The sequence below is a fragment of the Phoca vitulina genome, unplaced genomic scaffold (genome assembly GCF_004348235.1).
Source record: "Phoca vitulina isolate PV1807 unplaced genomic scaffold, GSC_HSeal_1.0 scaffold77, whole genome shotgun sequence".
In the NCBI taxonomy this organism is placed as follows: Eukaryota; Metazoa; Chordata; class Mammalia; order Carnivora; family Phocidae; genus Phoca; species Phoca vitulina.
Window position 1 is genome coordinate 4,898,234 of NW_022589780.1, and position 23,669 is coordinate 4,921,902.

Here is a 23,669-nt window from a genome sequence, read left to right on the forward strand (position 1 = left end):
GATGCTTACCAATTAGTGGGAGGGAAAGGACAGTCATTAAACAAGTAAGCAAATTAATTAAATGATTACAGGTTTAATTTAGTGTCAGTAAGGAAATAAACAGGGTGAGGGGGACAGGGGCTAGACTGGCCAAGTGAGGCTTATATCAAGAAGTGACACTCTGCTGTGAAGACTCAGATCCTCCCTTGACATCACAGATTTTAACTTTAGCTTCACAATTTCTCCTGCTTCCATCCCCTTTTTTCATCACCATAGATCAGCCCCTCAGTAATCTCCTAATCAGTATCTACCACCAGCCCTTACTCCACCAATTCATTTCCTATCCTGCAGTCACACCCATTCTTTTTAAACTCTAGGACCTAGAATATCCTTTGAACACCTACCATATTCTCTTTGCTTTATGAACATTAGCTCACTTTAAATTCACAACTTCATAAAGAAAGTATTATGAGCCTCTATCTGCAGATGGGACAACTAAAGCTCAGAGAGGATAAGTCCTCTGCTAAAGAGCCAACAGCTCGTAGATATTAGAACCAGAGTTGGAATAGAGATCTGTGGATTCTAGAGTCTGTATTCCTTCCAGATGCCTTCCTAAACTTGTATTTTTTTCTATTGTGTAATGACTGTAGACCCAAGGAAATAATGATAGCATATACTTATATAACATTTGCCATGTGCCAGGTGCTATTACATGTATTAATTCATTCAATCTTCAAAACAACCCTATGAAAAAGTGATTACTATTGTTCCCATTTTACAGATGAGGATACCGAACCACAGAGCAGTTAAGTAATTTCCCCAAAGCCACACAGCTAGGAGGGGCAAACCTAGGATTCTAACCCTCCTTCTAGGTCTGAGCCCACAGTACCAGTCAAAAGGCCACATTCTGGTCCCAGCTGTAACCAGGGGCCATGTTTGGAGTTCACTCAGGACCTATTCAAAGTCACCTCAGAGCCTATTCAGCCCTTTTTTTTTTTCACCAAAGGCATTGCAGCCTATGTACCAAGACCTTACCCTAAGCTCCTAGCATACAGCCTTTCTGCTCACACCAGGTAAGGCCCCTCAGAGTCTGATCATGGCACATTGCTTGGACCCTCCCCCATGCCTTGGCTTAAGCTTCCTTTCCCTCTACCCATAATGCAACTTGGTATGCCACAATTTTTTAGGCCCCTTCACTCTATTGAAGAGCATTTCCCTTCGCTGGCCATATTTTCTCTCTTATTTTTCCCTTTTCTCTGTTCCCTTACTACCCTTCTAGCCTGTACCTCATAGTTCAGCCCCTCATTCAGTATTGTGTGCTGTTCTCTGACTATGTCCAGTCTGTCTTATCTTCCCTATTCCTCTTCAAGTTCTTCAGGGTCAGGTACTAGTAACATTCCAATACTTCTCCACTGCTGACTCCGTGATTATAAACTTCTAAACTCCCAGAGTGTCATTGCTGGAAAAAAACTCTTAGTCCTTCTAGTACAACCCCTTCTTTGTATAGAGACTCTGGGGCCCAAAGAAGGTGATTCCACAATCGAATTCTCCTTAATTTTGAGTGGTCTTTCCCCTGTTTTATGTCTTCTCTCCTCCTGTCCAAATCCTAACTTTCTGAACAAAGGAGAGAAAAAAAAAAAGAGGGCCAAAGCTGGGAAGTGGCTTTTCCATGTGTCTGAAAATTGTTACTTTTCCAACACTAATTTTCTGAAAAATTCCAGGCCTGCTAACATTCATGTATAGAACTTTGAAAAGCTAGCGGCATCCTACCATGCAACAGTTACAAGAAAAGAAGTCTGCACGGTGCCTCTGACCACTTGACCCTCTCTCTGTTCCCACAGACCAGGCAAAACCAAACTCCCTGTCTGCCCACAGTCCCTAGAGCTTTTTGATTCCCTCCATAGGAGTGGCTTGGTCTCTGTTTACCTCCCCTTCCCCGCCTCCCAACAGCACTGTGTCTGTCTCAGGGGTGGGACTTCTTTGCATAGCCACGCCTAGACACTCGAGTAGCCTAGTAGCTGCTTTGGGAGCCTCAGGGGGGCGGAGAAATAGACGTAGCATAAAAGAAAAGGAGAATGGGTTTAGGCTGTTGCTGCTACACAGGGATGTGAAATTAGCCTGAGTGATTGCAACGGATTTCATCTACTGTGAGTGTGGTATGTAGGCTGGGGGCTGAGGGGTGGGGGCTTGCTTGGTGGTATGTCTGGCCTGCGCTGAGGTGTGTTTGTCTAGGAATTCTGTTGCTGAAACAAGATCCATCCATCCATATATTTACAGGGTAAGTGCGGGAACACTCCCCGGCATGACAAGGCTGCTCAGATCTGTGGGACATAGGGGTGGAAGTTCAGGATCAGGTTAGGATGACCCTACTGAGGAGCTACAAAATCAGAATGTCTGTGAAGGCATTCCGGTGGTCTGTCTGTCCATCCATTGGTATCCCGAGAATGCTGTCTAAGGTGCCAGGGACCTGAGTTAATAGTCCAATGGCTTTGGAGGGCCAGTGTGCCCCTGTGTAGGCTTTTACTGGACCTGTATGGCCTTTGGGAACATGCCTGGACACGTCCAAACACCCTGAGCACATGGGGTTTAGAGTTAAGGAAAAGAAGGAGGCTGGGAGCTTAGGGGAGGGAGGGGTTGGATCAGACATGTGAAGCATCCCCAGGGAAATTGAGCTGCCAGCCCACCCACGTGGCCCCTGGGCAAGTCAGGGCTTGTGTAAAGAACACTTGGGCTCTATTTGGGGGCTTTCAGTCTGCCCCTTCACCCACTAGGTTTTTACTTGATCCCTCACTCCTGGAAGCTGAGCCCAGAGCAGTGATATTTTGATCCTGCTTTACCCCAAACACTGGCCAAGGTTAAGGCAGCTGTGAGACCTGGGGGACAAGAAGAGACCTGCCAGCAACCTGGGAAAGCAGAGACTGCAAAGTTTGGACTGATGTTAGCAGTGTTGGCCAGTGCCCTGTCATGTAGGGTAACTAAGGCAAGAGAGTGTGGAGCATCTTCCCCTGTATAACTCTCCTATCCCCTCCTTTACCCCAATATACCTTCAGTCCAATGTAACAGGCTCACTGAGCAACTCTGCTTTGTCACCACTATGTGAGATAGATACTTAAAATGCACTGGGACCTGACAGTTTCATCATGGGTATAAGAACAAATATATATAACAAAGATAAGCTTTAAAGGTTTAGTCAAAATCCTTTGAGGTTGTCAAATAAGGACCACTTCAAGTTGAACCAGGGATAATCAGAAAGACATTTTTGACATTGTCACAACTTTTAAGGCTCCAGAGACAGACTACTTGAGTTCAAATCCCATCCCCACCATTTATTAACTTGTGTGACATTGGGCAAGTAGAACTACTTCCCCCTTTCAGAACTCTGGTTTACTGCAGGCTAAAATGGAGACAATAATAGTGCTTACTTCATCGTTTTTGTGAGGATTAAATTAGATAATCTGTGTAAAATATTTGTACACACTTAGCACAGTGACTGCACCAAAATAAGCGCTCAATAAATGTTAACTATTATTATTATTTAAGATGGACCATGAAGCACAGATAGGATTTCAACAGGTGGAGATAGGAGAGAAGGCAATTGAAGCAGGAAAAACAACAGGAACAACTGTTTGGAGGCAGGGAAGATCAAGGCATGTGAAAAGAACACAGGCTGAACTGGATTTTAGAGTACAATTAGGGAAAAGTGGAAGTTAAGTTTGCTGTGGTACATTGGTGACAAATTGGAAAACTTTTGGATGCTAGACTTTCTGTTTAATTGGACAAGAACTGGAAAGCCATTGAAAATTTCTGAGCTAAAGAAAAAAAGTCAAATTTATGTTTCCAGAAGAATAATCTGGTAAATATGAGTCAGCTGGATTGCAGTAGGAAAGCACGAGAGGTGGATAAACCAGATGCAGAGAGGGAATGAGACCCTGGAGCTGAGATGGTGGCTTTGGGAATAGAAAGGAGGTAATACATTTTATAAGACATCACAAAGTTGAATCTACAGAATTAAAAGTTGATAAACTATATGAGATTAAAAAAGGAGGAATGAAAAGAATCAGAATCTCTTGGGACTGGCTTAAGCTTTAAAAAGGTTGTACATTCGGGGCGCCTGGGTGGCTCAGTCGTTAGGCATCTGCCTTCGGCTCAGGTCATGATCCCAGGGTCCTGGGATCGAGCCCCGCATCGGGCTCCCTGCTCCTCGGGAGGCCTGCTTCTCCCTCTCCCACTACCCCTGCTTGTGTTCCTTCTCTTGCTGTGTCTCTCTGTCAAATAAATAAATAAAATCTTTAAAAAAAAAAAAAAGGTTGTACATTCCAATCCCAGTTCCATCTACTTCTCTGGATGGTACAATAGAAAGTATTTCCACTTTCTTTTTTTTTTTTTTTTTCCAAGATCTTATTTATTTGACAGAGAGAGACACACAGCGAGAGAGGGAACACAAGCATGGGGAGTGGGAGAGGGAGAAGCAGGCTTCCCGCCCAGCAGGGTGCCCGATGTGGGGCTTGATCCCAGGATCCTGGGACCATGACCTGAGCTGAAGGCAGATGCTTAAAAACTGAGCCACACAGGCGCCCCGTATATCCATTTTCTGAGTTAGACAGCTGTGTTCAAGTCCTGAGTCTGCTACTTCTCTGCTGTCTGTGATCCTAAACATATTATTTATCCATCATTCCTAGTCAGGAAATTTCTATATAGCATTTAGAAATATGTGTGGGAAGCATGATTTTTTTTTTAATTTTTAATTTTTAAAGATTTTATTTATTTATTTGACAGAGAGAGAGAACGCACAAGCAGGGGGAGCAGCAGGCAGAGGAGAGGGAGAAGGGGGCTCCCTGCCAAGCAGGGAGCTCAATGCAGGGTTCAATCCCAGGGTCCCAGGATCATGACCTGAGCCGAAGGCAGACACTTAACTGACTGAGCCACCCAGGCACATATATATATAAATGACTGAGGCACTATGGCATTTAGTGCCAACAACGAAGAGTTGTTCTTCCCACCCACTTATAATACCAGCTGTAAGTCCAGTGAGAAATATTGAACTTCTCTGAGCCTCAGTTTTCTACTCTGAAAAGCAGGGACAATAGTACTTAAATCATAGTTTTATTGGGAGGATGAAGGGAGATAATCCCTGTAAAGTACTAGCACAATATCTGACATATGGTAGGCTTTCATGAATCATAGTTTTCTTTCACTGCAGTTGACTTCACCTTGAAACATCCTTGTTAGTCTCTCAACACTTCCAGAGGGAATGCACTTAGTAATCTCTGAGAGAGTCCATTCCCTTCATGGAAAGCCTTGACTCTTCAAAAGCTCTTCCTTTTGTTAAACTGAACTCATTCTCCCTATGGTTTCCACTCTGAGGTCTTAGTCATTCTCCCTGGGGCAATTCAGAGCAGTCTCTTTATTCTTTTCCATGATAGTTCTTTATAGGTCTGAAGGACAGAGACCCGATTCTCCTGCATCTTCTGATCCCAGGTCAAAGAGCCCATTTTTCCTACCATTTCTCACATGGCATGTTGTCAAGTCAAATAAGACTGTGAGGTTTTTAGCTATATAAATTGGGGTGATGGTACCTTCAAAGTGATGAGAAACACTGCATAAGGAGCAGGATGAGTGACTGTGACAAGTTCCTTTTATAATTTATTAATTCTTAAGTTCCCACTATGTGCCAGATATTTTCAAACCCATCATCTCACTGACTCCTCACCCCAACTAGGAAAGGTATAGGTCTTATCTTTATTGTACAGGTGGCCAAACAGGCCAAAGAAAATAAAACTTTCTAGAGATTGTTTAGTTAGTGAGTGTCTGAGCCACAACTGGAAGTTAAATTTTTCTTACTCCAAGGTTAATGTCATTCTTTTTTTTTTTTTTCATTTTCCACAGTTGTTTGTATTTAAAATATAGGCTGGGCAATTAGGCCAAATTTGACACTAGAGAAAGAGACTAGAAGAGAATGGGTTATCTACTTGCTTTATACTAGTTATTCTTTCTTTGAAAGACCTCATTTAGAAAGGCTCTTTAAGGGAGAAAAAGTCCCTAGTGCCAGAGGAAAGGCAAGCAATACCACTACCAGGGAGCACAAGCTAGGCCATAAAACCTTCCTTTAGCTGTCTTCTTGACCTGCTCTACTTAAATGCCTTTTGCAGAGAGTGAAACATTTTTTGGAGCTATTCCTCAGAGCTGAAGCTGGAGGTTGAAGCAGAAACTACTTTTCTCTGCTTCCTTTCTGGAGACTAGCTCCATCTATCAGTTTTCCCATTGGATATGTGACAGGAGGGATGTGACTCAGCTTCACCACTAGTCTGAAAATGGAAGGTATTTTTCTGTGTTCATGGGAAATATGAGGATGGCTATAGTTTGTCTTGGGTTAGAATTAACTACATATGTTTTCTATGTTCCTCACAAGATTGATTATGATTTCTTAAAGGTAGAGAAGATGTTTTATTCACCTCTGGTTTTTCCTCTTGCCACCATGTCCTAACAGAATGCCTAGCACAGAAGGCACTTAAGTATTTTTTGAGTGACCAGAAATCCATCCTTCCCTTCCCAGGGTGACTACAGTTATGATATCCCTTAAGCATCCTAAAAGATATCATGACATTTTCAAAAATAAAGAAATTGTCATGTAACATATATGGCGGAATCAAAGACTAAGATGTCTTCACTTACAGGAGATTGTTAGTCACCATGGTAAGGTGAGTAAGCCAAAAGGACCACTTCCCTTCCATGGGCCACATCTTCCTGACCCAACCTACATTTTGGAATTTTTTCCTTTGAGCCAAGTTTAGGCGGTGTGAGTGTGGTGGGAGGCGGGGGGAGGAGAAGCTACAACCTAATTACTCACCAAGTAATTAGTCTTAAACCTGGGCCCACCCTTTCTTTAATTATGGGAAATAGACAAGCCACTAAGCCCTGAATTTGGATACTTGGATTGTAGTCCTGTCTCTGCCACTGACTAATTATGTGACTTTGGGAAAATTTTATCCCTTCTCTGGGCCTTAGTCGCCCCATCTAGATCATCAAGGAATGGGGTTAGTTTGCCTTGAAGAATCCTTTTGGGATTCCATAATATGTTTTCAATTATCTTGTGGCTTGAAGTTTTAACCAGCTGCCAGAGAGGAAAAAAAAAAAAAACAATAATGGAATATGTGACACTATGAATGTGAATACTGAGGTACCTATTTCTAAAAAAAAAAAAATCAAGTAGAGCTAGATGGCATTTCCTTATTGGACAACAGGCAGTTGTGGCTAAGAAGAGTTTTAAACTTCCTTCTAACTCTTAAGATTATAGGATTCTGAAAATTGTCTTACAGAATGTGTGTTTACATATGAGATCATAGGCTTCTTGCTGTATGTCTCACCTTTCTCCCACTACCCTGCCCAGTCTTATATTAATGTTTCTTCTTTTTATTGGGCACCCTAAAAAAAGGCAAAAAAATATTTTGGTATCAATATCTCATACCCTGTAAAGGCAGGCTACATTTTACGGACTGGTTGTCCCATATCTATTGGAAAGATAAGTGGACCTGAGCTATACTCTGAAATGCTCATCAGGTTGTATGTCTGCTTCTTTACGATATTTTATTCTCTGGCCGATGAGGAAGGGATAGTGTGCTTGATTGAATTTAGATTGCTTCGAGAGATAGGGCACTGTTCTTACTGACACCTTCAGAGAGATATAGCTATTCCAGATTGCTTGGTAAATTAGACAGGGTGGAGAGAATGTGAGGCAAAAACAAAAAACAAAAAAAAAAAAACATTAATAGAAATCAGAAATTAGTACCCTTGACTGAGTTTTATCCAGTTCCCAGCCCTGCAAAGAAATCATACCATGAATCCAGTTCCCAATTGGGATAACTCAACCAAAAGCATATCTTCCTTGGGAAGTGAATAGATATTTATCCCCAGTCCTTCTGGTGGGATAACTAGTTTTTGATGATACCATAATTTGATGGTGTCTGTGGTCATTGGTACATTAATAAATGACTCATTTTGGCTAAAATCACAGTGGAGCAAAGCAGGGGCTTTGGATATTGGCTAAGTGTTTGGCCTGTGGCTTGTCTCCAATTCCCTTTTCTCCCCCGCTCTGGGTGGGATAGTAACAAAAATCATAGCAACCCTCACATGTGTAGCACAAGCCAGAGTTTCCAGAGCACTCTCACATGCATTATCTCATTTTCCCCTTGAACATCATCCAGGGCAGTTTCTGTGCCTTTGCTCCCACTTGAGAAGACTGTTTCAACAATCATTAAAATGATATTTTCCCCTCATAATCAGCCCAAAATTTGCAGGTCTTAATTTCATCCCATTCATTTTATTAATTATATTGCTATATTCTTAGGTACACAGTTCTTTTCTCCCCTTCCCTTAACATTTTTTTCAGCAGTTGCTAAATAAAAAATATTTATATATTTTATAGCTTTTTCTCCTTAATTTATAGTCTTTTAAGTTATGTTTATCTTTTTAGGTTTGTGCGTTTTTGTTGCTGTTGTTCTTGTGAATGTGTGTGCTCACACATGTTTTGAAGGAGAAATAATTTAATTCATATGGTTAGCATTTGCTTTTGGCTGAGTGGAAATGACCCAGTTCAGTTGGTTATTAATTCTATCTATAAAATGACAATATGCTTTTAATAAGAATTTTTTTGTCTACCCCAGCATCTTTATTCTTACAGAGGCATTGTCTGTTGTTCTGTATACTGGAATAAAGGACAAGGTAAATAGGTGAGGCTTCTTTAATTTTGCACGACTCCCTTCATTCTCTTCTGTTGATAATCCTGACATTACTGGACCAGTTGTTGCTATCACTAACAGTTGAAATTCTTTAGTCACTTTGGAAATGGAAAGAGAAGCCTGTTAAAAACTATAATTACCACCCGTGGTATCTGAATCACATCTATGAAGGTATTATCATCTACTCAAACATTAAAAGAAAATTTACTTTTATCACATGCCCACAAAATAAAATCAAAATAATGCATCCCCAGTCTTGATGATCCTCCACCACCCTGTACCAACAGTTGATACTGTCATTCACCTCTTACTTCTTTTTTTTTTTTTTAAAGATTTTATTTATTTATTTGACAGAGAGACACAGTGAGAGAGGGAACACAAGCAGGGGGAGTGGGAGAGGGAGAGGCAGGCTTCCTGTGGAGCGGGGAGCCTGATACGGGGCTCGATCCCAGGACCCTGGGATCATGGCCTGAGCCCAAGGCAGACGCTTAATGACTGAGCCACCCAGGCGCCCCTCACCTCTTACTTCTGAAAACTTTTTCCTGTACTACCCTATCTGGGTTTTATTCTTTCTTCCCTGGCTTCCTCTTGGTTGCTGCTGGTTCTTCTTCCTCTTCTAGCTTCAAATATGGATGTCCCTCAATGTTTTGTTCTTGATATTTTTCTTTGTTCATCTAAGCCTCCACCATAATTTACCTATACCAGTGGTTCTCAACCTCTCTCAGAGGTTTTGATTTAATTGATCTAGGATATAAGTATTTTTTTAAAGTCCTCTTGATGATTTTGATATGCACCCATGAGTTGGTCTTTTTATGCATTTGACTTATCTCTAAGCCCAACCTATATTCTACGTATTTTAATTGCCTGCTAGGCACCACCACTGACATTTCTTATCCCCTCCATACTTAAAATGATTTGAAAACCTAAGTATATTGACTTTTTTTCTAACAATGAACTCTCCGTTCACACTCTTCATGTCCTTGAGGTTCTTCTGGTTTCCCTCAGAGTCTTCTCTGACTCATATTTTTCTTTCGACTCTCACATCCATGGAATTGTAAGGTTCTAGTGGTGCTTTTTGTAAAGTTTGTTCCCCTCACCATTACTTTCTTTCTATTATTGCTACCACCCATGTCCTGGCCCTTATCTCTTAAGGCTTGGGAAGTAACCCGGTCTAACCATTCTTTCATAATAAAATAAAATTAAAAAAAAAATAAAGTACAATCAGATTAACATTCAGGAAATACCTTTTTGCCAAACAAAGATATTAATGATAAAAAATTAAATTTCAGTGACAGTCTGGGAGGACCTCAATTACCTATTTTAGAGTTCACTGCCTTGGAAAGCATGCCAGATTCATGGGTCCTGAATTCCCTGTGGTTTGGTATTGTTTCTTACTAGATAAATAAATTTAGAGGAATCTTTTTTTTTCTTTGAGCCTCAGGGTTTTTTAAAATTTATTAATTGGTGATAATAATCTCTGGCTTACTCCTGGGGTTATTGTAAGAATCCATTGAGCTGACTGATAAGAAACCTTCTATAAATTGTGAAACCTTTCACTGAGGCAGAAGATTGTGATCATTACTTTGTAGTCTTTAACCATTTACTAATTCAACAAATATTTATCTAGTGCCTACTATGTGTCAGGCACTGTTATAAGTATATGAGATAAAGCAGTGTGATCTCATGGTACTTACATTCTAATTGGAGGAGGAGCAGGCTATAAAGGTATAAATAAGATATATAGGATGCTAGATGGTTATAAGTACTGTTGAGAAGAATGAAATAGCAAAGGGGTATAGGAGATATGGAAGGAAGTTACAGTTTTAAAGGAATGGTCAGAAAAGCCTCACTAGGAAGATGGTATAATAAAGAACTGAAGAAGATAAGGGAGGGAACTATGTGGATATTTAGGGGAAAACCTGCCTGACTGAGGGAGCAGCAAGTGTGAAGAACTTATAAGTTGGGAACAGTCCTGGTTAGTTTGAGGAATAGGAAAGAGGCCAGCATGGCTGGAGTTAAGAGATTAAGAGGAAGAATAGTAGATCATAAAGTCAAAGAGGTAATGGTATAAGGGGAAATAGGCAGATCATCTCATTGACCATTCTAAGGACTTTAATTGTATTGCGTGAGGTGGAGAGCCATCAATAGATTTTGAGATTGGAAATGACATGATCTAGCATGTTTTAAAACTAACTCTCCACCCTCAACCCCTTTGTCTTTATCACCCATTTTTTTCTAAAAGCAAAACAAAACAAACAAACAAAAAACAATGGGTAAGCCCCAGTTCACTCCCTCACCAAGTTTCCTTTGAATGTGGGAGAGACAAAAAAACCAACCAACCAAACAACAACAACAAAAAACTTTTTCTGACTACACCTTATAGTCAGGCAACACAGAGAAGAGCCAAAAAAAAAAAAAAAAAAAAAAACAAAACCTTAAACTAGTAATTTTCAAAGTGGGCTCCATGTGAAAATCACCTGATGAACTTTAAAAATTCCAAATATTAAGGCCACACCACTGACTGGATACATTAGAATCTCAGGAATGGGGCCCAAATATCAGTATTTTTTGAAGCTCCCAAGGTGCAACCTATACAAAGAACCACTAGTCAAAGAGATTGGCCAAACTCATAGTATGAATGGGGACCTTAAGTCTAGCCCTGGGGAGGAACATGCTTCTGATGGGAGAGCTGGGCCTGGGATCATCACCCTACTGAGGAATGTAAAATTCACAGATAGTGGTGCAGGAGGAAGATAAGATACTTGGTAGTTTGGAAGCAGGTTATAAACAAGAGAAAGCTAGGATAGGAGTGGCCGTAGGTAAGGCCAGGAAATGAAGGGCTGAGAGCTAGCACCAAATGATAAAGCAACATCTGGATTATAGGCCAAATGTCTGGAAATAATGAAGGCACTCATTATTATAATGAGATTAGAAGCTTAATTTTCAAAGAAAGCAGAGTTCTCAAGGCCAGGCTGAGCCACTGCTTTGATTTTTGCCAGTCTTATGCATGTGGGCCGCTAGGTAGAGCCACGGGAGAGGAATGGACAGTGCATGGACCAGCTGCTGTCTTCCTCACCCTCTTTAATACCACACCTCCTGCACTGCTCAGGCAAAGTAAATATCTTCCCTGAAGTCCTGAGTTCTTAATTTAGACCTGTCATCCTGTCCTGCTCACCCGTCCTAGATACAAAGAACATGTTTCACCCCACAAGCATGTGCAAGTTGAGAAGAGCAGCAGCCGCAAGCTGTGTCCAAAGGCAGCTGCACCGGCAGCAGCCTGAGTACCTTACATCTACCAGAAACTTGGCCAACACTGATTATTCAGGGCACAGTGAGCTAATGTGAGGATTATTATTATTATTATTTTTTTAATATTTTTATTTTTATTTTATTTTTTTTAATTTTTTTTATTGTTATGTTAATCCCCATACATTACATCATTAGTTTTAGATATAGTGTTCCATGATTCATTGTTTGTGCATAACACCCAGTGCTCCATGCAGAACGTGCCCTCCTCAATACCCATCACCAGGCTAACCCATCCTCCCACCCCCCTCCCCTCTAGAACCCTCAGTTTGTTTTTCAGAGTCCATCGTCTCTCATGGTTCTTCTCCCCCTCCGATTTCCCCCCCTTCATTCTTCCCTGTGAGGATTATTATTAATGTCAGTCTCATTGCTTCTCCTCTTCCCTGTCTACTTGCATTCTTACTCCTCTAGGTTATTGTTATTATTATTAATTATTATTATTTTGGAATCAAGACAGAGGGATGGGCAGGGAGAGTAGCCACATGACAAAGAGACAAAATAAAGAGACACTAGTTATTTTGCCACTTGTCAGCCCCTCTGGTTAAATCCAATCAATATACCCAAACAACACTAGATAAATTTGGGTGAAAAAAGTTGAGTGGAAAAAAATCACAGTTAGAGGCACATATCAGAATATTCATAGTCGCTCTTTAAAATTTTAATTTTGGGGCTAACTTAGGTGGGTAATAACTACTGGAATAATACAGGGTAGTTCATAGTATAGAATTAAAGAAAAAGCTGAAGAACCAGCTTCTAAAAAAAAATTGAGATATAATTTGCATACCATAAAACTCACCTTTATAAAATCTATAATTCACTGGTTTTTTAACATATTCACAAAGTTGTGCAACCATCATGACTATCTAGTTCTAGACCAGTTCATCACCCCAAAATGAAGCTCACCCATTAAACAGTCATTCCCCATTCTCTCCCTGCCCCAGCCCGTGGCAACTACTAGTCTACTTTCTGTCTCTATAAATTGTCTATTCTGGTATTTCATGTAAATGTAATCATACAATATTTCTTTTTTTGTGCCTGGCTTAGCATAATGTTTTCAAGATTTATCCATGTTGTAGCACGTATCAAGTACCTCATTCCTTTTTGTGGCTGAATAATATTTCGTTGTGTGGTTAGAGATGGACATTCAGATTGTTTCTACATTCTGGCTATTATGAATAATGATACTAGGAACATTTGTGTACAAATTATTTTAAAGACTTTATTTATTTGACAGAGAGAGAGACACGGCGAGAGAGGGAACACAAGCAGGGGGAGTGAGAGAGGGAGAAACAGGCTTCCCACTGAGCAGGGAGACAGATGTGGGGCTTGATCCTAGGACCCTGGGATCATGACCTGAGCTGAAGGCAGATGCTTAATGACTGAGCCACCCAGGCGCCCGTGTACAAATTTTTACGTGGATATATACTTTCAATTATTTTGGGTATATACCTATGGGTGGAATTTCTGGGTCACATGGTAACTCTATGCTTAACATTTTGAGGAACTGTAAAAACATTTTTCAGAAGGATTGTACCACTTCATGTTCTTTTTTACATTACATTTTGCATTATATTTGTTACAAATTTTTTGGAAAAGACTTTTTTTATTCAGTGTTTAAGATTTTTTTTTAAAGATTTTATTTATTTATTCATGAGAGACAGAGGGAGAGAGAGAGAGAGGCAGAGGGAGAAGCAGGCTCCCCAAGGAGCAGGGAGCCCGATGCAAGACTCAATCCCAGGACCCTGGGATCACGACCCAAGCTGAAGGCAGACACCTAACCATCTGAGCCACCCAGGCACCCGTCAGTGTTTAAGATTAAAAACTACAAGATTTTGCTTGTAGCTGATGAGTAAAAAGAAAAAAAGTTAAATTATCAACTGATTAGCTAGTTAAAATGTTTTGACTCAGAATAAAATTATTAATAGATATTCCAGTTACTTTGTGTAGGCTTAAGAGTTCTGGAGCAAAATAGGTCTAAACAAAATATATCATCTGAGAGCATAGGGCTAATGAGTATATGAATTACTGAGCAAGAAATCTGATAAAGAGAGGTTGTGGCAGACCTTTGATTCTTTTAGGCTTCTAGCAGTTGGTTACCACATGCAAGGACCCAGCAGCCAGTTATTTCACCTTTTTACTTGTCTGAGTTAAACAACTTTAACCCACTAAAGCAGGAATAAAAAGATACCTTATAGATCAGTTGGAAAACATAAAGCAGTCCCAATTCTCCAGCAATATATGAGGGTTCCAATTTCTCCACATCCTTGCCAACACTCACTTACCTCCCTTATTTTTTATTACAACCACCCTAGTGGATGTGAAGTGGAATTTCATTGTGATTTTGATTTGCATTCCCCTGATTGCTAATAATGTTGAGCATTTTTTTCATGTGCTTATTGGCCATTTGTATATCTTCTTGGGGTGATGTATATTCAGATACTCTGCCCATTTAAAAAAAAAGATTTTATTTATTTATTTATTTTTAATTTATTTTAGAGAGAGAGAGATTGAGAGATTGAGAGGTTGAGCGGGGGAGAGGAGTAGATTCCTTTTTCCTCAAGCAGACTCCCCACTGAGTGTGGAGCCCCACTCAGGGCTCAGTACCAAGACTCTGAGATCACGACCTGAGCCAAAACCAAGAGCTGGATGCTTAACTGACTGAGCCACCCAGGCACCCCTACTTTGCCCATTTTTAATTGGGTTGTCTTTATTTCTGAGTTGTCAGACATAACTATATATTCTACATATAAGTATTTTATCAGATCTCTAGAATTTTCAGGGTTTTTCTCCATTTACATAGATTGTCTTTTTATTTTTTAAGCGTCCTTTGAAGCACAAAAATTTTACATTTTCATTAAATACAATTTGTCTATTTTTTCTTTTGTTGCTTGTGCTTTTAGTGCTATATCTAAACAAACAAACAAACAAAACAAACAAAAAAAAACATTGCCTAGTCCAAGGTCACATATTTACACCTATATTTTTATAAGAAAAATGAAAAATTATAAAAAAAGATTTCTTATAAAGAAAATTCTTATAAATAAGAGTTTTATAGTTTTGTCCCTTACATTTGGGGCTTTGGTCCATTTTGAGTTAATTTTGCATATAGTATGAAGTGTCCAATTTGATCATTTTTTATGTGAACCATTGTCACAACACCTTTAAAAAAAAAAGCTGTTCTTTTCCCATTAAATTGCCTTAGCACTCTTTTTGAAAATCAATTGACCATAGCATAACAACTTTATTTATTATGGCCACAAATTGGAAAAAGCCCAATGTCCATCAACCAAAAAAAAAAAAAAAATGTATAAATAAATTATGGCATATACGTATAACGGGATGCTAAACAACAATGGTAAGGAACAAATGTTGCTGCACACATGATGGATGAATCTCACAGAAATAACATTGAGCTAAGAAAGCCAGAAACAAGAATGTTCTTGTATTAATTCAATTTATATGAAGTTCAAGGACAGATAAAACTAATAATGGTGACAGAAGCCAAAATATAAATTACTTGGGAGAAGGGGATGGTACTGACTAGGAAGGGCCATGAGACAGCCAGTTGAGGTAATGAAAAGATTCTGTATCTTTATTTGGATAGTGTTTATGTGATTATATACATATGTAAAACTTTTATAGGCCTGTCCACTTGATTTTGGATGATTCAGTCTCATCCTCTGTGACATTTTAGAAGTATGTCTAGATGTAGTTATGAGACACCTCAGAGTAACCCTAATTTTCTCAAAACCTAATTATTATCTCTCACCTTCTCTTACAATAAAAAGGCAATTACATCTGCCAGAGGACAACTGATGACCACAGGGACGAATTTGACATAACTTCTGAGTTTGCCCCTGGATAATAGCATTTAACCATTATTAAACAGTTTTCCTGTATGCCCTGACTTCAAAACAGTCCAGAGTCTATGTTATTTTGTTCTCTGTAATAAAGACAATTTGTTAAGCTTATAATGAGAGACAATTTATTTTGTATGCTTTAGATAAGCAGTTTGACAAAAACGGGGTGGGGGGGGGCTGTCTGTTCATTCCCTGGATTCTGCTATGAGGATTTAGTAATAAGCTTGTCTTGCCTAAACATATGTCTCAAAGCCTGTGTTAGAGGGATGTGTTAAGATTCATGACAAATAACATTTATTAGATAAATGGGGGTCTGGAAGTCAAACAAAACAGAGTGTTTTGGACACCCAGAGGCTAGAAGCAGCTGCTGTGGAGATTTCAGATGCCTATGTCAGGAGCTTATCTCAAGGGCAGGGCTACTCTTTGGCTTCTGACAATGTTTTTCTGCTTTTGTGGGTAAGAAAAAGATACAGGGTAGTTGTCCAGACCAGTATGCTGGCTCTGTGCCCATGACACTTAATTCCCTTGTCATAAGGCCTATGGGACCACTGATAGTTTTGGTCCTTACTAAGAAGGGTAGGTATGGAGGGGACTATGTTTATTGAGGCTGACAACTATGGGCCAGTAATTGAAACAACACAAGAGGGAACATTTTTAGTTTGTGCAAAAATGAATTTTGTAGCCCACTTTCTTCTGAATGAAGGAATGAGGAAGAATGGCCCAGTTGATGGTGAGAAAAGACACATTCAAGCAAGAATGCCAGCCAGGATGATTCACCCTAACACCACTGGGGACTTTTGAGGGGAAGAGTGATGGCCTCTCAGGGTTCACATTCACTCTCCTCTCTTCCAACATACATACTTAGGATTTTCAGCACTTTGAATAGCCACCTGAAGTTCACCTTGGTATGAGGTTAAGGAACAAGCAAAAGAATCTCACACCACCTTTGTCTTTGAATAGTGCAAGTCGTGTGTATCAATTACTTGAGTCTCCCTCATTAAATTCATCTCTGTAGAAAACTTTGTACTTAACTCTGTCTTATTTTGTGTAGCTTTTTCAAGTCTTCGTAATGGTTTGATGGACCTTATAGCTCATTTAATCCTCCCAAGAACTATATAAGGTAGGTGAGAAACATACTGTCCCCTTTTTTCAGATTAAGTAACTATGGCCAGAAAAGATAAAGTGACTCATCCAAGGGCATAGGTTAAAAGAAGAAGAGTTAGGTAAGTTGAACAACTAACCCAGTTTGCCTGAAACTGTCCCAGTTTTAGTACGGAAAACCCCATATGCTGGGGAAGCCTCTTAGTTCTGAGCAAACCTGGATAATTGGTTACCCTATACCCAGGATTAAACTCTGTATTTCCCAGCTCTCAGGTCAATGCTAGTGATACTGCCCTATGCCATCTGTATTCTGAGAACTGTTATCTGAGTAGTGTTTCTTCTTCTCTACACCTTAGTGTATCAGGATATTTCTTCATGGTGGGTCACCTCCCCTCCCACTCTTCCCTAGGGCAGAAGCAATGACAGCTAGTGACCCTCAAAGGTATTCAAGACAGTTTTGGCAAAAGAAAATCATGTTTCAGTTTTCTTATCCACCCAAACAAATGACAATAATCCCTATAGTGCTTACCTCTCATGGTTATTGTGTGGATCAAATAATAATGGATGTGAAAGTGCTTTCTAAACTGTTAATAGCTGGTCACATGTGAAAAATTGTGGTTATCCTCTACCCACCCAGACGGAAGCTAGCTCCTTGTCTTACTCTCTTTCCAGGTCAGCAAGTGGTACAACAAGTAACTGTGTGAACTTTGGCAAATTTTTGGCCTCTGTGCCTCAGTTTCCTCATATGTAAGTTAGGGATAATAATAATCTCTGATATGGTGGTGTAAAGTATTGAATGAATTATTTTTAAATATAAAGCATTTAAAAGAGTTCTGGGAACATGGCCAGGGCTATATAAGCATTAGCTGTTTTGGATTGGCTTCCTCAACCCCTGTAACTCAGAGCCAGAGACTGTATTAAGTGGACCCATAAACCAAGTGACCCATAAACCAAGCCACCACTTTCCATTTTCACTAGCTCCCTAGTTTTTGTGTTATGTACCCACAGCCTTCCCACCATGGATTGCCAAGAAAATGAGTACTGGGACCAATGGGGACAGTGTGTCACCTGCCAACTGTGTGGGCCTGGACAAGAACTCTCCAAGGTAAGTACCCCTGGTCAGGATACTTATTTCTGTCACATTCTAGGAACCAGCCTCACAACTGAGTGGGTCCAAGATTAAGAGAGTCAACCCCACCTGTGTCTAATCCAGTCTAGCAGGCAAAACATGGAATCCAAAGATTATGATAATAGCAGTGACAGTGCCCACAAAAAGCCCACCTGACAGGATCAGGGTCAGGGGAGGGTTCCATGAGATAATGGCATATATCAAGAGGAAATAAGGAATTCAGAGGCCTAGGAAGACTATTTAGCATTAGGGAAATCTGTCAACAAAATTAGGGTCCACCCACTTGGGATTCGGGAGCCAGATGTTAGGTCTGATCTGATACAGAGCTACTTTAGATCAGGTAGCAGAGGAAGGCCTCTCTAAGGAGGTGTCTTCTGGGGACAATATAGCTAGTACAGAGTCCCAAGGTGGGAATGAATTAGGCATATACAAGGAAGAAGAAGAAGTTTAGTGCAGCTGATGTATGTTAAGTGAAATAGAGAATGGTACACAGTGAGGTCATAGAAGGAGGTATGGGCCAAACTATGTGGAGTCTTAAAATCTATGATGAAAAATTTTCATTTTTTCCCTAAGTACACCAGGGAACCTTTGGGGGGTTTTGGTTAGAAGAGTGACATGATCCTATAAGTAAAATAAAATATAGCAGTTATTTAGCCCACATTCCTATCTCTCTATTTCACAAAGTCCCAGAGACACCAACAAATGCAAGCACCAACTCTAATTTTAACTCCTTACGTGTAACATTCCGTACCACAGAGGAGTGTCCACATGGTTGATAAGGAATCTCAGGACCCAGGAAAGGTCATCAGAGGTTAGATCATGTTGGGCATTGGGATGGACCTGATGGACTAAGCTGCTTGGCTTAACATAATCTATTTTCAGTATTACATTGATCTTCATGTTAAAAAGTCTTGGCACTCTCATTAAGAACAATCTCTTACAAATGTTTCTATCATGTACATGGCTATTATGTTTAAAGCCTCCATGTTTACAAACCTGAACTTCTCCAAGGGAGAAAAATAGGTCTTTCTATGTATCAAACTGCTGTTACCAAACTCTTAAAAACATGACCCATGATGAAATGTACATTTGTGTATTTCAGCACCACTAGAAAGCTCAGAGAAAATGAATGAGTTGCAATGTTGTGTTCCTGCAAAAACTTTATATGTAAACAGATTGTACTTGTATAGCAGTCTGTACCTTGTAAAGGACTTTCATGTAGATTATCTAATTTGGCTCTTAGTCCCACCAAGGAGGTATTAAGAACACCATTTTAGGTTAGGAAACTAAGACTTGGAGAGGATGCATGACTTTCCCAAAGTCAAAATGGTTCAGTAAAAATAAACATGAGCCAGATAAACAAGGGTTTGAGCCTCAGCTTTGCTGTGGGGAAATCAGTTTAACTCTGACTCAATTAGGATGTGCTAAATTAAAAGTAACATAAAGCAGCAGTGACTTGAACCATAAACACATTTATTTATTTAATGAAGTCTAGAGGTCAGGAGACTGTGGTTGGTTGAGCTGATCAACAATGTTGTCAAGGACCCAGGCTCTTTTTATTCTTCAGTATCTTGTTTTGTCTTCATGCTTGTGTCCTTTTGGTTGCCACAACTCAAAGCATCACATCTTCACAGCATAGTCAAAGTCAGGAAGAAGGGGCAGGGACAAAGTACCTTGACTTTTATTAGGGAAGAAGTATTTTCCTAGAATACTTCCTAGAAGTATTTTCCTAGAAGCTCCTCAGCAGATTCCCCCTTATATCTTATGGGTGCAAATTGACTGCTGTATCTCTAAACTGCAAGAAAGGTTAGGAAATTAATACCTGGCAAATGGGAATGGGATTGCCATGATTAACTAAGACCAATCAAGAATCAGTTCTTGAGACTGGTCACCTTGCAACTGAGAATGAAATCAATGTGCTATTAGTAAATAAGAAACTGGGCAATAACTTTTAGATAAGGAGCTAACATCACCTGACACAGCCTTGTATTTATAGTTATTTTTATTTAGTTTTAGAATTCACTCTTATGGATTGTAAACATTACTATAAATAAATCTTTACAGAAAATCAACACTTTTTCCTCAGGACATATTTTTAGAAGTGTAATTACCATGCAAAATAATGCAGACTGTTTAGAAATTCTTGAAATATATTAACATAACACTTCTGAATTTTTTTACTAATTTCCATTACAAATATATTTATTTTCAATAGTGCATGGATTTCTTATATCCTAAAAACCAAACCACACATGAATAATGCATGTTTCTATCATCTATTAATTTTATACCTTCTTTTGTAATGTTAAATTACTAATTTGAGAACTCTCTTTTAAAAGATTTTATTTATTTATTAGAGAGAGAGAGAGCACTAGAGGGGGTAGGGTCAGAGGGAGAAGCAGGCTTCCCACGGAGCAGGGAGCCCGATGTGGGAATCAATCCAGGATTCCGGGATCATGACCTGAGCTGAAGGCAGTCGCTTAACCAACTGAGCCACCCAGGCACCCCAATTTATGAGAACTTTATATTATTTTACTTTTTTTTATTTGATGGGGAAAAAACTTTTTTGTGTTTATTGTCTATTTACATTTTCAATTTTGTGAACTATTTCAGATTGTTTTACTCTTCTCTTCATTGTTTATTGTTTATTCTTTAGTAGTTTAAGAAACTAGAGTAGACAGACAGTATAGCAGAATATGGAGTGTTTTTTAAATTTTCTTTTTATTATATAATACTTTCAAAAATCAGAAATGGTTTTGAATTTTGTTTCATTTTATCAGCATCTATTGACAATTTCATCTATTCTCCTCTTGACATAATAATTTGATTGTATATATCAATAAATTCCAAAAATTAAAATATCTTGCATTTCTAGGATAAGCCAATTTTGATTGTGATTTTGGGTTGCATATGCTTTTATGTTTTAAAAGTTCATATTTTATAATATGTAAATACTTTTACAGCACTATCAGCATCAAAATTTATATAAGAATTGTGCTAACTAGGTAAAATTAATTAAGAATATTGATATTCTTCTAATTATAAAACAGTTTTGGGGGCCATAATCATTTGAGAGAATTACTTTTGCCTCCTAATTAGGAAAGATTCTCAATATAATACTTTGCATGATACTTTATTCTTTTTTAATTTCCTAGAAAACAACTTATTCATTCAAGAAGTTATTTTTTTCTGTTTCTTTTTAATTTTATTTTAATTTAAAGTGTTATGTTAGTCACCATACAGTACATCATTAGTTTTTTTTTGCTTCTTTTAAAATTTTATTTTATTATGTTATGTTAGTCACCATACATCATTAGTTTTTCATGTGGTGATCCATGATTCATTGTTTTTGTATAACACCTAGTGCTCCATGCAGTACGTGCCCTCCTTAATACCCATCACCAGGCTAACCCATCCCCCCACCCCCTCCCTCTAAAACCCTCAGTTTGTTCAGAGTCCATAGTCTCTCATGGTTCGTCTCCCCCTCCGATTCCCGCCCCCCTTCATTTTTCCCTTCCTTCTCCTAATGTCTTCCATGCTATTCCTTATGTTCCACAAATAAGTGAAACCGTATGATAATTGACTTTCTCTGCTTGACTTATTTCACTTAGCATAATCTCCTCCAGTCCCATCCATGTTGATGTAAAAGTTGGATATTCATCATTTCTGATAGCTGAGTAATATTCCATTCTATATATGGACTACGTCTTTATCCATTCATCTGTTGAAGGGCATCTCAGCTCTTTCCAAAGTATGGCTATTGTGGACATTGCTGCTATGAACATTGGGTTTCAAATGGCCCTTCTTTTCACTACATCTGTGTCTTTGGGGTAAATACCCAGGAGTGCAATTGCTGGGTCATGGGGTAGCTTTATATTTAATTTTTTGAGGAACCTCCTCACTGTTTTCCAAAGTGGCTGTAAGAACTTGCATTCCCACCAACAGTGTAAGAGGGTTCCCCTTTCTCCACAACCTCTCCAACATTTGTTGTTTCTTTCCCTGTCCATTTTTGCCATTCTAACTGGTGTAAGGTGGTATCTCAATGTGGTTTTGATTTGAATTTCCCTGATGGCTAATGATGATGAACATTTTTTTCATGTGTCTGTTAGCCATTTGTATGTCCTCTTTTGAGAAGTGTCTGTTCATGACTTCTGACCATTTTCTGACTTGATTATTTGTTTTTTGGGTGTTGAGTTTGAGAAGTTCTTTATAGATCTTGGATACCAGCCCTTTGTCAATAGTGCCATTTGCAAATATCTTCTCCCATTCTGTGGGTTACAGTTTTGCTTTGTTCACTGTTTCCTTTGCTGTTCAGAAGCTTTTTATCTTTTTTTTTTTTTTTAAGATTTTATTTCTTTATTCATGAGAGAGAGAGAGAGAGAAGCAGGCTCCCAAGGAGCAGGGAGCCCAATGTGGGACTCGATCTCAGGACCCTGGGATCATGACCTGAGCCGAAGGCAGACGCTTAACCATCTGAGCCACCCAGGCACCCCAGAAGATTTTTATCTTGATGGAGTCCCAAGAGTTCATTTTCCCTTTTCTTTCACTTGCCTTTGGGGATATATCTTGAAAGAAGTTGCTGTGGGCGATGTCAAAGAGGATCCTGCCTGTGTTCTCCTCTAGGATTTTGATGGATTCCTGCCTCACATTGAGGTCTTTCATCCATTTTGAGTTTATCTTTGTGTATGGAGTAATAGAATGGTTGAGTTTTATTCTTCTGTATATAGCTGTCCAATTTTCCCAGCACCAATTATTGAAGAGACTGTCTTTTTCCCATTGGATATTTTCTCCTGCTTTGTCAAAGATTATTTGACCATAGAGGTGAAGGTCCATATCTGGATTCTATATTCTGTTCCATTGGTCTATATGTCTGTTTTTGTGCCAGTACTTCGTGATCTTGGTGATCACGGCTTTGTAATATAGCTTGAATTCAGGCAACGTGATGCCCCCAGCTTTGTTTTTCTTTTTCAACATTTCCTTGGTGATTCGGGGTCTTTTCTGATTCCATACAAATTTTAGGATTGTTTGTTCCAGCACTTTGAAAAATGTCATTGGAATTTTGATCAGGATGGCATTGAAGGTAAAGATTTCTCTGGGCAGCATAGACATTTTAACAATGTTTATTCTTCCGATCCATGAACATGGAAAGTTTTTCCATCTTTTGTGTCTTCTTCAATTTCCTTCATGAGTGTTCTGTAGTTCCTAGAGTATAGATCCTTTATCTCCTTGTTTAGGTTTATTCCGAGGTATGTTATGGTTTTTGGTGCTATTGCAAATGGAATCGTTTCTCTAATTTCTCTTTCTACAGTTGTGTTGTTAGTGTATAAGAAAGCAACTGATTTCTGTGCATTGATTTTATATCCTGCCATGTTACTGAATTGCTGTATGAGTTCTAGTAATTTCGGGGTGGAGTCTTTTGGATTTTCCACATAAAGTATCATGTCATCTGCAAAGAGAGAGAGTTTGACTTCTTCTTTGCCAATTTGAATACCTTTGATTTCTTTTTGTTATCTTGTCAACGTCTAGTGCGTTGGGGTCCCTGGGTAAGGGTCGCGAAAT

General features: G+C 39.2%; 1 protein-coding gene across 6 annotated transcripts in view; it reads left to right on the forward strand.

The window, feature by feature from the left end:
- The first annotated feature begins 2,095 nt into the window (after window positions 1-2,095).
- EDA2R (ectodysplasin A2 receptor) overlaps window positions 2,096-23,669 on the forward strand; it is a 62,787-nt gene continuing 41,213 nt past the window's right edge. For 2 of the 6 annotated variants that reach the window (XM_032393889.1, XM_032393890.1), the window contains exon 1: window positions 18,000-18,086. In XM_032393889.1, coding sequence (XP_032249780.1) covers window positions 18,000-18,086 — 87 coding nt within the window. Of the gene's footprint in view, window positions 2,136-8,639; window positions 8,706-17,052; window positions 17,104-17,989; window positions 18,087-23,669 lie in introns of those variants that run through there. The other 4 variants (XM_032393886.1, XM_032393887.1, XM_032393888.1 and 1 more) reach the window with 4 other exon arrangements.